Here is a 14,516-nt window from a genome sequence, read left to right on the forward strand (position 1 = left end):
CCCTGATGAGAAGATACAAAATGAATGAGCTTGTATGATGGTCTGTAAACAGGACTGTACAAAACATTGAAAACACATATTTCACAAAGTATATTAGCTTGAGGAAACTGCCCCTAAAATTCCATAAGGAACTGCATTCAATCTGTTTTGGCATGGAGTAGTTAAACCATTGTCTAGTTGTATTTGCTTGTATGTACAAGTAATCTTCAACCTACAATTGTAATGGAACATTATGTCCATTATGGTTCTGAGTCATGACAATCATAAAGTGAATTATCAGGTACCTGTACACAGCTGCTTTACTGGCAATCTCAGCAAAAGTGTTGCCTTTTGTCTAGACGTAGACACAAATACAGTGGTATCTCAGTTCTTGTTCTTAATTGGTTCCAGGAGAGACAATGAGTACTAGAAATGAGTACCAAACTATGTGACTTATCACATGGTCCCCCCCCTTTTTTGTGTGTGCTCAGAAGGACTTCCTGTCTGCTCTCTGCCACCATTCCTCTTTTCTTATGTCAGTGATTTTCCCAGCATGGTGGACTTCCTGTCTGCTCTTTGTGACTGTGCCCTGCTTCCTCTTGCAGCAACCTTCCCAGTATGGCAGACTTCCTATTCTGTTCTCTGTAGTCATCACCCTCTTCCTATCCCAGGATGTTAAGTACCAAGCAAACAGCGAGTACTGGGGCAACATTTTCATGTCAAAATGCATCAAGCACCAAATTTGATAAGTTTAGAAGTAGTCGAATGCCAATGTATCACTGTAACTGGAAAGTACTTTGAAACAACTTTGTTGACTTTTCCAATGTTTGTGGCTCTTTTTGTACTCTAAGGAGGCATATTTCACTTATTCCAACATGCTTCACCAAGTCCTTCCTTGCATATGCTTTGCATAATACTACAGAAAGTACTATTAAGAATCCGGAAGAAGACATCATTTTTTACATGGTTTGCAGGAATTCAATGGAAAGAAATTCATTTTATAGACTAAAGACCAATTTGCCTCCTAACTCCTGTTATGCTTTAGAAGTATGAAACACATTCCTAAAAGATATAGAATACTGTGCTATAGGGACATCTAGAGTCTTTGAGGGCCTCTTCCAGGAAGTGAGTTTTAGGGGATTGAAATCATGGGTATTCAAGGGAAAATTATGTAAACTCTGCCTCTTTTTACTTGCATCATAACATGTGCAGATCTTGTGTTCTATGACGGTCCATATTTTATCATTTTGAAATGCTTCATCACTTTGGCTTGTTGCAGCTGCTGTAACTGGAAAACTATCTTGGGTTTTGTATGTCTGTAGAAAGGGATGGAAACTAGAAGGCCTTCAAAACCACCAGCAGAGTGAAAGTCATCCAATAGCCTGGGGTTTTTTTGTTCCAGAATTCATTGTGGATGGATGACCAAAATTTATACTTTCACTTGGATTTGTATTTTTTCATTTTTCAGCAATTATTAAAATCAACCACTTAAGAAAATGTTAGCTCCTGTTACAAGAAATCAACAATAGTTGAATCCATGCAAGCTTAAGGGTATATCCAGATATATATTGGAAAGGTCTGTCCCATCCATATATTGGAATACATTTGGACTTGATTTTTTTTCTCATTTACTAAGAGTAATCAATTGTATTTGAAGCCATGGATGCTCATTTGATCATTTATTGAACTTTATCTAAACTTCCTGAAGTCAACAATAACATTGCTTTCATGCTTTTCTCTTTGGATAAGCCACAATATGAAAAGTGTATTTTTGTGTGTGTGTGCCCATGTGTGTGTGTGCATGTGTGCACTTCTGTTTCCACACTGAATCGACATTGGGTCTTTGTTTATCTGAGTTTTCGTTCTTCTAGAATATCTATAATAGTAGGCTGTAGTCCTTGAAACTGAACAGTGCAGTTACAACTACTTTGAAAAATATGTATTTGATTTGCATGTTCATAGAATTGGGCACAAAGTTTTAATTAAGCCCGTGCCTTTGTAGCCTTGTAACAATCGAGCATTCACAAGAGCAGGAGGCTTTGTTGCTAAATCTTAAACATTATGCAAGGCACTCTAAAAAATGCGCTGAAAGGACTTTTTCTTTAAAAAAAAAAAATTAAAGGCTGCTATTTAATGCATGGCTTCAGCTTCTACAATAGTTTGCTGTCTTACCCGTATGCTCTTTCCATTCTCTTCATTAAATAGAGATAGGGCACAGATGCATGCAAATATTTGTGTGCTCTGTGCTTTATCGAAAGGCTCTTCTTTATTTTACAAAAAGGTCATGTGTTCCCTTTATAGTTCATTCAGTTCAGGACATTCTCTGTTATTACATCCCAAATGTAAAACTGAAATAGATACTCTCAGGCCATAGTTACAGGGCAGTGCTGTAATTGAACAATCCTGAAAATGCACATTTAATGCTCTGTCCTGTAATTTTTGTTCTGCAAATGGAGGGATCTCCCTCCCTACTAATCATTGTGCACTGTGCATTTAACTTTGAGTGGTGGCCATTTAAAAAAAAATAAAACTGGTTTATTACTGTTATTACATGATTTTTTTTTTTGAGATGGGTTTGAGGCTATGGCAAGAATATAATTTGAAAACGTTATTCCCAAATTATTTGTTCAAGCTATTAAGGTGGGGGGGGGGCTGCTTTTTTTTCCCCAGAGGTCTGCATATGCAGTATTTGTATAAGTCATGCATAAGTGTATATGTATTTTAATGGTATCTGATAAATTACAAAAGATAAATTATCAAAAACAAAGCATTTATACACATATATACTAGTAAATGTGAATACCGTTTCAAACAGAAAATGACAATTGAGTGCATGAAATTCTTATGCCTGAGAGATGGCTAATGATGATTGTACTATATTTAAGTAACCTTTATAAAATTAATTTGATTTTCAGGTATGCTGGCTTTTAAAGAACTGTTCCATATATGTACTGAATTTTAGTTTCTCAATTCTTGCTTGGTGACAAGCTTAAAGACCTTCAGTAAAGTTTCCCATTTTTCTTGATGTTACGCTCCAAAGAGTCTAACTTGGGAAATATGAAGGAACTCCTGAAACCAAATATTTTTGTTGTTGTTGTTGTTGTATTGCTTTGCACAATTGAACCAGGATAGATACCTGAATAAATCCAGTAATTACATAAGTAGTATTTCCCCATGAAATAGAATCATACATTACATATCTAAATGCCACAAATAAACACATATGTGCATGCACTCATGCACACTCACAGTCACACAGTACTAACATACCCCTAGATCTGTATAATGCTATAATTAAATCCAGTGATGTAGCTTTCCACTTTTGTAACTAAAAGATAAAGATTTCTTCAAGTTGAGCTCATCTTGGTGTGACTATAAGGCAGGTTGATAGAAGCATTTTTCCATTGCTTTCTTCCAGGATGTTTCAGTCTCCATATCCAGATCAACAAATCTAATGACAGTTTGTGGCAGCATCAGTAGTATCTGCAATAACTGTTCATTATATGTGTGCCCTTTTGTTAAAAAAAATCTAAACATGTATAGTGGTGACTTGGTATTCAATTCATTTAAAATTTATTGAATTTGATACTCAACACATTTTAACATGAAAATTTTATCCCGGTACTCATCCTTTGTTTGGTACTCAACTCCCAAGCTAGAACTTGTTGGCATTGGTTGCCTTGTGACTCACTACATTATTCCTAATGGGAAAAATTGTTTGGTACTCATCATTTTTGGCACTCATTGAACCTCTTGGCACCAATTAACAATGTGTACCAAGGTACCACTGTAATCAAAATGTCACTGATCATGGCAATACCTATTGTTTTTGTTGCATTTGGTTTAGCAAAATGATTGTATATCTTGATTGTATGCTTGGAAATGTACAAATGCATTTGAGTTCACACAAGCTATTGTCTCTTTGCTTGGACAGTATTAATTATCTCATTGTCTATTCCCAATGAAATATTTCAGCACTTCAATTTGCTGATACTAATTCATTGAAGATTCATTTTGATTCCTCTTCAGTATAATTCCTTTTAGATTAATCCTCTTGTCTTTGGCAACTTTTTACTTCTTGGAAGAAATACATACCAGTTGCTGATTTTAAATCAATAGGTTTAATAGTCAATATGAAATATATAATTTGTTAGATACAGATAATCTTCAGTTAACAATGGTAATTGAGACCAGAATTTCCATCTCTAAGCAATGTGGATGTCATATGACTGTGCTGGTTAACAATAGCAGTTCCTACAATACAGAGGTGGTATTGAGCAGGTTCTGACCAGTTCTGGAGAACTGGTAGTGGACATTTTGAGTAGTTTGGAGAACTGGCAAATACCACCTCTGACTAGAGATTTTATAGTATCCTTCCCCTGCCATGCCCACAGAACCGGTAGTTTAAAAAAATTGAATCCCACCATTGCTACAGTCCCCAGTTATTGCCATGAGGCGAGGGCAGTGTGGGTTGTTAAGTGAGAACCTCATGTGGCTACTTCTTCCTGCTGCCTTTTCCACTGGTTTTAATTATGAGAATCCAATAAGAAACATCACAAATCACAAATTTATAACCACAGGGGCACATTAGTAGTTGTAAACATACCTGATAATAAGTATCATTGTTGGCTATTAACAATCACACCCAGTTATTTAGCATTCCAGGTTCCAAAATAACAAATTTATCCATCCAATTTTCCAAACTTCCAGTACTTCTAGGGAATTTTCAAGGAAAAAAAGTACATATGAATGTTAGTTTTTAAATTAGCAATTTTGGAAGGTAGATGATATGCAATGACATTCAAATCCCCCAAGAGCAACCTAGAAGTGACGTTTTATGCTTTCTCCTTCCTGAAAATAGTAATTATAATCTCTTTTTTGTCTACTTACTCTATTATTTGAAGTGTCTATGTCAACCCTTGTCTGTTTTTGCCAGCAGTTCCATTTCAATTGCCTAATGCTGTCCTCCAGTCTATATTACCTTCCAAATCCAATTTGCTAAGATCTACATCCTTCTACTTTTTTTTTTTGTCCTTAGGTTACTTAAAATTATTTCAATGCTTGTTTCCCCTATGCCTTCTTGCTCTTTTTGTGTGTAGAGTAACTTGTTAAACTGAATGAATACTAATTTTTATCTGAGTTAATTCTTCCTTGTTGCTTATGGATGTGATTCTGCTTGTTAATCTAATTTTATTCCCTATTATTTGTGAATTTTGACTGCAAGTTTGAACTAATTTACCCTGAATGAGTAAGTCAGAAATAATTACTTTCTTAAGTGACAAAACCAACAGTGCATGAATCTGCTGTGTATGAGCTTCATTCCAGTTAAAAGATCCTTAAAACAAATGGCTGGGTCTACATGTGTAAACATGTGAGTTTGCATACACATGGAATTAAGGATGTTGGGCACTATCACAAGGTCCATAGTTCCACTCTTTGGGTGTTTCTTGCTGTTCTAATTAGCCATTTAATCAAATGAAACATTCAGAAAAAGCAAGTATTGTCAGCAGAAGATAGGATGATTGTACATATATAATTATCCCAGGTTCTCTGTTCAGTGTCCTGGATCTAAAATGATCTTGGATCACCCCTCGAAACTAAAATGAATTTAACTTTTATCCATGGGCTGAGGAACATTTGAGAAATCAGTGGGTTGGGATAATGAAGACTTTCACCAAGTAAGTAAACCTAGAAAATATTGCAAAATAGACAGGAGATGGAAGAGTTTATGATTAAACACGAGCCATCTAGATGGTGGTCCCTGATGTCTAGAATTATTCTTGAGTTCTGCTTGTTGCTGCTAGGATAGCTTTTCTATTATAAACAGGTTGGATTAACCATTAGGTTAAGAATGCTGTAGAGCAGGTTATTTCTGAAAGTGATGAATAAGCCAAGTTTTGTAGTTTTTGTTGTTTTAGTTCTCCACAATGTTACATTATGCTAGCTGTGTCTTATCAGATAACAGATAATCAGAGTTGGAAGGGACCTTGGAGGTCATCTAGTCCAACCCCCCCCCATTACACCATTTCTGACAAATGGCAGTCCAATCTCTTCTTGAAAGTCTCAAGTGATAATTCCCCCACAACTTCAGAGGGCAAGCTGTTCCACTGGTTGATCGTTTTGGTCGAAAGTTTTTCCTTATTTCCAGGTTAAATCTTTCCTTGTTCAGTTTCCATCCATTGTTCCTTGTCTGGCCTTCAGCTGCTTTAGAAAATAGCTTGACCCCTTCCTCTCTATGGCAGCCCCTCAAATATTGGAAGACTGCTATCATGTCTCCCCTAGTCCTTCTCTTCACTAGACTAGCCATGCCCATTTGATAGATTGTATGGTGTGGACAACAGTGCAGGAGAGGATGAAGGGTGGGTGAGATGGAGGCAAACTGATGATGCTGTGACATCATTGGAAGGAGAATTTTTTATTGTTTTGTGCCATTTATTTTGGCCCTTAAAACCAAAATATATGGCACAAAATCACATCCAAATGTAGGTATTGTTTGATTGTAAAATTGGTCTCTAGAGTATTTTGCATATTTAGGAGCTGCGGTGGCACAGTGGTTAGAATGCAGTACTGCAGGCTACTTCTGCTGACTGCCGGCTGCTTGCAATTTGGTGGATCAAATATCACCAGGCTTAAGATTGACATCCTTCCATCCTTCCGGGGTTGGTAAAATGAGGACCCATATTGTTGGGGGCAATATACTGACTCTAAACTGCTTAGAGAGGGCTATAAAAGCACTGTGAAGCAGTATATAAGTCTAAGTGCTATTGCTATTTGGAGACGTATTTTCCTTGCATAGACATGTGACTTCGTATCTGGGAGTGGAGCCATAACTTAAATGGCAACAGAAGTTTTGTTATCCTTAAAACTATGTGTGTGTTTTTTTAATGAAATATAGTACATGCCACAGATTCAGCAGACATTCTGCAGTTTGACTCCAGCAAATATATATTTTTGGAGAAAATATTTATTTCCAGTTTGGTTCATTTAAATTGGTTTCCTTTAAGTTGCAAATTTGAAAATACAGGCTTATAATCCTGAAATTGCCTATGAATGTGATGATAGTTAATCAAATATTATACTTGGGAATAATGTGAATACTTCACAGACAAACATTGTGGTACATTTCAGGATCTCTGTCTTTCCCAGGCTGTTACTCTGCTATCTCTCTGCAACCGTTTCCTATCCCTCAGCCTTTTCTTTCCTTCACACTCCTTTTGGGTCCTTGATCAGTTGCTATCACTCTTGTTCAGTCTCTTGCAGGACGCACGTTTCTTAGCAGGAATAGTACCAGAAAATGTAATAGTACAGAAAATGTTTGAGATATTATCAGTAGCATTAGCATTCATCATGCAAAAACTTTCAGGTATGTTAGAAGTAACTATGGCTGAATCATGGATTTAGGGAAGCCTTGCATAGATACATTAGTCTTAAATTCAATGAAGTCTTTGTTGGAAAATTATTGAGGAAACGTGAATATCAACCTGAACACTTTTTTCTACCGCCCCCGGTTGACTTAAAAGATCAATGTAAAATATGAGTACGGGGCCCTTGATTTCTAAATCTTTCATGGCATATAGTGGTGAATAAAGCATTTATAGCTTATGAAATAACGGAGTACTGAATCTCTTTCTAATTTGCCAGTTTCTGGCTTTCTGAAGCATAACTGGAATTGGAATAATATCATATTCTGACCTTAAAACCAAAGATTTTGGAATGTGAATCTTTTAGTTCATTTCTCATGTATTGTAGCATCAAAGGTTATTCTAGTTGTTTAAAAACAGCTAGAAGTAATGAATCAACAATTGCAATTGTAGTATGTATAATAAAAAAGGAAATACAACTATACAAAGCTAGCCTGTGGAAAAATAATAGCAACTAAGTCAGAGGCCTTTGAGCACAAAAGAATTACACATATCCTGCAGGGCAGAGGGGAAATTGCCACTGTATATTCATAGGCAGGCAGATTTATCATGGGAATGCCAAATTCCTCCATCTAGTTACATGTCTGGGATACAAGTCAGGGAATTTTATCATATGCTTTGGTGGTGGAACACTTTTTGCCATTGTGTTTGTTTAAAAATGTAAAAGGAAGCATGGAACTAAATTAAAGCCTATTTTCTAAGAGCAATTACCAATGTACATCTCATTAATCGAAATACAAATGTTTATGTTTGGAGATGTAACCTTCGTTAGCTATCCTGACCCAGGAGGAGTTTGCTTGCCCTTGCCTAGAGGTAAAACTAGAAGTTACACTGAAATCCATACACTTGAAAAAGATAAAAAGGAAGCCTAAGAGTTTGTACTGTACCCATCTTTTCCTTGTTCAGTCTCGTCTGAACATTATTACATGGCTAAAGTAACATCAGGAGTATTAAGATGGCTAATCTCCACTTTTCTTTCCATTAGCATTCATCGTGCAAACTGATGATGCTCTGACATCATTGGAAGGAGAATTTTTACCCTGGTTTTAGTGTGGTAGCCTGCCAACCAAACCTGGACTAATAGCAATTAATGATTAAGCAACAATTAGGCCACAATTGTAGAGATATCTGAGGCTAGTGATGCTCAATGGTATCAAAATAGCAGGCAGCTGGATGATCAAAGCTCTGCCCCTTTTTAATATCTGCTGCATATGTGTGTAAAAAGGAGTGGGGCTACTGTCACCTATTTGCCATTTTGATATTGTTGACCCTCTGCTAAATCAATTCAGAAATTGGAGTAGGGTACAAGAATAGCTGCAAAGTTAAGTTCTTCTTGATTTTTCATCCCCGTGATGTTTTTTAAAAAATAAAGAATGAGGAGTTTGATCCAGAAAGAAGTCTTGGCAATCCAGCCATTGCAAATTTTGAGAGGTCCAGTGACACTTCAGCAGCACTGATCCATGTTGTTTGTGTTGTGTTAAAGATTATTTACTCATTGTTAGCACCATGTTATATTACTCTTAGATGTTTAAATACAGTGATGGCAAATGATTTGGGCTTGCAATGTCAAAAATGTATAACATGACTCTGCTAGCATGTCACCCCCAAATAAAGAAGAAACAATTTTAACATATTAATTTATTTTTAAAAAGATACAGCCCAGGCATGTGTTAATAAAAAAATATATCAAATAATTATTAAAATCAAATTTGACTAAAATAAATTCATTTTTGGAGAATCTGGAAACTGCACGAAAACAGCTTACTTTTTGCACAACTTCTGGTGGGTCCAGAGGCCACACAAGATCACACCCCATTTTGGTGCGGCCTCTGTAGCTATTGTGTTAGAATGGAGTATGTTTTTAAGAATAGCAATTGTTGGCTGTTGGTGAATACTGATGTGTCACCCAAAATGTTATGTGTGACATATCATTTTTGACACACATGTCATAGGTTCACTATCACTGTGTTAGTGCATCATGTCTTCAACCCTTGTTTTGTTTGTAAACAATAATTTTCATTATTGGTTGTCATACATTGGGACAATCGGCTCTTTTCATAAATGGGACCAAAAATCTTGTCTTACATTCTTACTGTAAATTATATGAATTTTCCTCACAAACAAGAAATTTCCAGTTTTCCTTTTATTTAGAATTTCTTACTGGCATTTTGCAGAGACTGAGAGACTGCCTCCCTGCTCTTTTAACCCAAAACATTTTCTCCCATTTTTGCATAGATCATAACACATGCTTAGCAATATTAAATCAAAAACCAATTTCAAATGTAAAAAACTGTGATGCAAGTAATTCCAGTGAAACTTCATGAGCAATTAACAATAATTCTTTATGAATTTAAAATTGTTTGGGAGCAAACAGCTGTTAATGTATTTGTACAATACTGTGTAATAACTGTGTACCAGCGTGAAGAATAGGATGACCTGTTCTTTTGTTCTCACTGAAATCTAAATCTGTTCCAGAATCTCAGTTTTACTGCCTTTGTTCTGGGAGAAAAATACCATGCTGACTTTCTAACAAGCTTCTTTTTCTTTGCAATACATGAGAACAGTATAAAGCAAATGTCTTTAATTAGTAACAATACATAATCATTAAGAGCAACCCCAAATGGCCTTATTTTAATCTCAGGGTACTTTGGCTTGTTTTCATATGTAGTATTTTGTAATTGTTCATGAGACTTTTGCAGAAGATGCTTTATTATGTAGACTCAGCAGGGATGCACAAACAGAAAATAGGCTTTAAAAAAAAAAAAAATCTAAAACATCCATTCATTTGGGTGATTTTCCAAACCATTTCAGATTAGGCTGCAGTTTGGCAGAAACAAAACTTTAAAAGTTGTTTAGTTGAATCCTGGAGTAATTTTGCAGAACAATATCAAAACACTAATGCATGTTACCAATTCTGCATCCTTTTCTAATAATAGTCTGTTTGCACTATTGTCCGCAGAGGTGTACTTCCCGTTTCATTCATTCTCCCCCTCCAGTCAACTACTATTTCCAATATCACAGCCTTGCATATACCACTGACCCATCTGGTCTATGATCAATCATCAGAATAGAGCTGGAAGGTTATGTGGAGGTTTTCTAATCCCAACCCCCTGGTCAAAAGAAGACCCTATACAGTTTCAAATAAGTGACTGTCTAGTCTCTTCTTAAAAACCTCCAGTGATGAAATATCCACAACATCTGAAGGCAAGCTGTTCCACTAGTTAATTGTCCTCATTGTTAGGAAGTTTCTCCAATTTCAGGTTGTTTCTCTCCTTGATTAGTTTCCATCCATTGTTTCTTGCTTTGCCTTCTGGTGCTTTGGAAAATAAGTTGGCCCCATCTTCTTTGTGGTAGCCATCATGTGACCCTTAGCCCTTCTTTTCTCTAGACTAGCTATACCTGATTCCTGCAACCGTTCTTCATATGTTTTTGTCTCCGGCCCTTTAACCATCTTAGTTGTTCTTGTCTGCATTTTTTCCAGTTTCATTTTTTTTTTGTAATGTGGCGACCAAAACTGGATACTGTATTCCATGTGTGGTCTGACTAAGGATTTATAAAATGGTATTAATATGTCATGTGATTTTGAATCTGTGTCTCTGTTTATACAACCAAGAATTTTATTAGCCTTTTTTTAGCTGCTGCTGCACACTGCTAGCTCACATTTAATTGACCATCCACTAGGACTCCAGAATTTATCTCACAGTTACTGTTCTTGAGGCAGGTTTCGCCTAATCTCTACTTGCATCTATGGTTTTTCCTCCATAAGTATAAAACAGTGCTTTTCTCCACATTAAATTTCATTTTGTTAGATAGGGCCCATTTTTCAAGTCTGTCAAGATCTTTTTGGATCCAGAACTTGTCTTCTGGGGTGTTGGCTATTCCTACTAGTTTAGTGTCATCTGCAAATTTGATGAGTTTCCATCTATTTGCTCATCTAAGTCATGTATGAAGATATTTGAAGAGTACTTGGCCTAAGATGGAACCTTGTGTTACTCCACTGCTTATACTTCCCTCCATGTAGATGTAGTACCATTAAGAAGTGCTTGTTGACTATGGTTTTGTCAGCCAGTTGCAAATCCATCTGGTGGTGATCTGTCTAGCCCTCTCTACAGATAACTATTTTCTGTGTTTAACATTATCTTCAGCTGTGGTTTGACATCAGATCATGAACAAAATGTTTTGTCCATAATATTTAGCACATCTTACCATAATAAGAGGTTTTGCAGTGTTGTTATCAGATTAGAGCTAGAGATAAGACACTATTCATGAGCTGGGCAATAAAGCAAATATTTAATAGCTGCTAGAAAAAGCAATGTTCTTTCAGTTGAGCTCAACTCCTGATGATTTCACAGCTATGTCCATGTAGGATTTTTGGCAATCATAAGATTCACAGTTGCCTTTTTCCAAAACATGATTTAGGATGCCTATACACAATTCTGAAACTGAATAAATTAGCTTTAGTACTACAGGTCTTTACTAAAAACCCTAGTAATGTTTGCGGTAAAAATAAAATATCTTGATTAGAGGCAACAAATGCTACTGTTCTTGTTTTGCATTTATGTTGATACAAAGGGATTTGACAAATGAAAAGATAAGCCACCAATCTGCAGTTTGAACTTTTAGAATTATTAAAGTGAATTGAGCAGTCCAACTACTTAATTTGTGCCAATGCAGTTGAAGAAATCTTCAACTATAGTGTCAAATCTATATGTAAATTACAGGTCCTGTGTCAGTGCAAAAATAAAGAAATGCAAGGAAGTGGAAAATGAAGCTTCTAGTACACTCTTGCAAATATACTTACAAAATGCATTAATCTGCAAACGAGCTCAGTTATCTGAATTTCAGTGCTGTATTTCCATTTTGACTGCTTGCCAAGCTGTTTCAAGGAATTCTTTCTATTAAGTGCATTCACGGAAGAGATCATCTCTCTCTTCTTTACCATCCAGACTGAATTGTCTCCCATACTGATAGAGATGACCACCTTTCTTTTGCAATTAGCATGAATTAAACAGGATGGTAAAAGGACACTGAGTTACCTGATTTTTTTTCCCCCAGCCCATTCAGAGATCTGCTTACCTAAAGTGACTGACAGAATTATTAAATGTAATGGTGCCTTGGCAGATCGATTTGTTATACTAGAAGGTTAGATGTAAAGCAGGTTGATAATATCAAGAGTTTAAATTATTTGATCTATTGCCCTGGGATAAGAAGTTGCAATTAAAGAGACTTCCTGTTTTTGGCACCCAGAAACATTTATAGCAAGAGCGATGGAGATTCTGCATTGATTTGTCAAAATTCTATTGCCTACCATTACAATACCAAATCAAAACTCAAATGCCAAATATAAATTTAAGATAGACTTTCAATTACTATAAGAATAATTTATGTATCAGTGCCGTATGGAAAAAGTAATTACAATTTTTATTGTTGGAATTACTGTATTATGCTTTTTATGTTTTTAAGAAACACCTATCTGATAAAAAGAATGTTTAACATCCATCCTTTCCTTACTTAGAGATTGGCAGTCATGCTGGATTAATATGATTATGGTTTAGAACTACTTCAGTATCAGAGGTTTTCTTCTATTCTTTATTTTTCGTTCTGAATGAGGGCTAGCAAGAGAAAATGTACCTTGTTGTATAATTGTGAAAAAGAAATAAATCCTTCTTCCATAGTAGCACAAATTTATTTTCTTTCCTTCATAGGACACCATGGTTTAATGGATGGGGTTTTAATCTACCCAGAGGTCAATCTTTGTTGGACAAGTGGAACCTTATTCCTGAAGGCATAGATATATTAATGACCCATGGGCCTCCTCTTGGTGAGTATCACAATTAAACTAAGATCGCTCTCAGTGTGTATGCTTTAGCCCAGACGTTAAGGGCATTCAGATAGATTGATAGCGATTGATTGATTCAAGGGCAAATGGGAGATAATAGATGACTTTTCAATTCTACTATATGCAGTGGTATCACCAGCTGAATTCTCCAAAGTAAAACCTGATTCATGCATCAATTCCTTTTGCTGATTTGCAGCAACATTCTGGAAGGAAATTAAATCTCCACTTTAAATAGTAATCGCACTTAAACTTATACACCCCTCCATAGTGCTTTACATCCCCCTCTAAGTGGTTTACAGAGTCAGCATATTGTCCCCAACAATCTGGCTCCTCATTGTACCAATCTTGGAAGGATGGAAGAGTAAGTCAACCTTGAGCCAGTCAGAATTGAACTCCTGGAAGTGAGTGGAGTTACCCTGCAATTCTGTATTCTAACCACGGTGCCACCATGGCTCTTGCAGTGATATAGAAAATAACTTTTCCTGAAAAACCACACTTTTTAATGAGGTTTTGAATTCTTGTCCAAAATAGGATCTGTGAAGCGATGGTAGTGATAATAGGGAGCACCTTAAAATCCATATAGTCCAGGCATTCCAGAGATCGCACTGCTTCACCCTTCCTTTGGCACTGTTTATACATTATAGCAGTATGGAAATTGCTTTGCTCTGGCATCCTCATTTAAAAGCCAGCATCAAAAGGCTGAGGTCAGCTATAGAAAAATTTCCAGGGCAATTGTCCAATTGTAATAGAGAAGAACTACTCTGTTGGAAGAAGCCAAACTGTCAGCTTTACTTCTATGACCATTTAGGACATCAACATGAGAGAAAAGTAGTTTCTAGGCAAAAGCTGCAATGTATGAATGGCAGGTCTATCATCAGCGGCTTTCCGTCCCTTCTCCCCCCAAAATATTATTCCATTAACTCTGCTACTTTTCCTCCTCTTGGAACCCATCACCAAACCCAGTGACAGGCAGTCACTGCCCACCCTCCCTATTTGGGTTGTTTGCTTTCCTCTGCCTTCAAGTGCTCATTCAATCAACTGTCGAAAAGGGTGACTCTAAAGATTGCTTCAATTATTGCACAATCGCTCTTATCCCTCACATCAGCAAGATTCTGCTTAAAGGGAATTACCAGCTATCCAAGCCAGCTTCTGAAGGGGTTGTGGCACCTTTGACCATATTGTAAATCTGCACTAGATCATGGGGAAAACATTGTAGAAATCAAAAGATTACATATGCTTCACTGATTACAAGAAAGCCTTCAATACTGTTGATCATG

General features: G+C 36.4%; 1 protein-coding gene across 3 annotated transcripts in view; it reads left to right on the forward strand.

Annotated features, from left to right (window-relative positions):
• Positions 1-14,516, forward strand: part of MPPED2 (metallophosphoesterase domain containing 2) — a 154,604-nt gene that overhangs the window by 127,477 nt on the left and 12,611 nt on the right. For all 3 annotated transcript variants that reach the window (XM_026706120.2, XM_026706127.2, XM_026706136.2), the window contains exon 5: positions 13,106-13,221. In XM_026706120.2, coding sequence (XP_026561905.1) covers positions 13,106-13,221 — 116 coding nt within the window. The remainder of the gene's footprint in view (positions 1-13,105; positions 13,222-14,516) is intronic.

The sequence above is a fragment of the Pseudonaja textilis genome, chromosome 1 (assembly GCF_049901715.1).
Source record: "Pseudonaja textilis isolate UNSWEBS1 chromosome 1, rPseTex1.2, whole genome shotgun sequence".
NCBI lineage: Eukaryota > Metazoa > Chordata > Lepidosauria > Squamata > Elapidae > Pseudonaja > Pseudonaja textilis.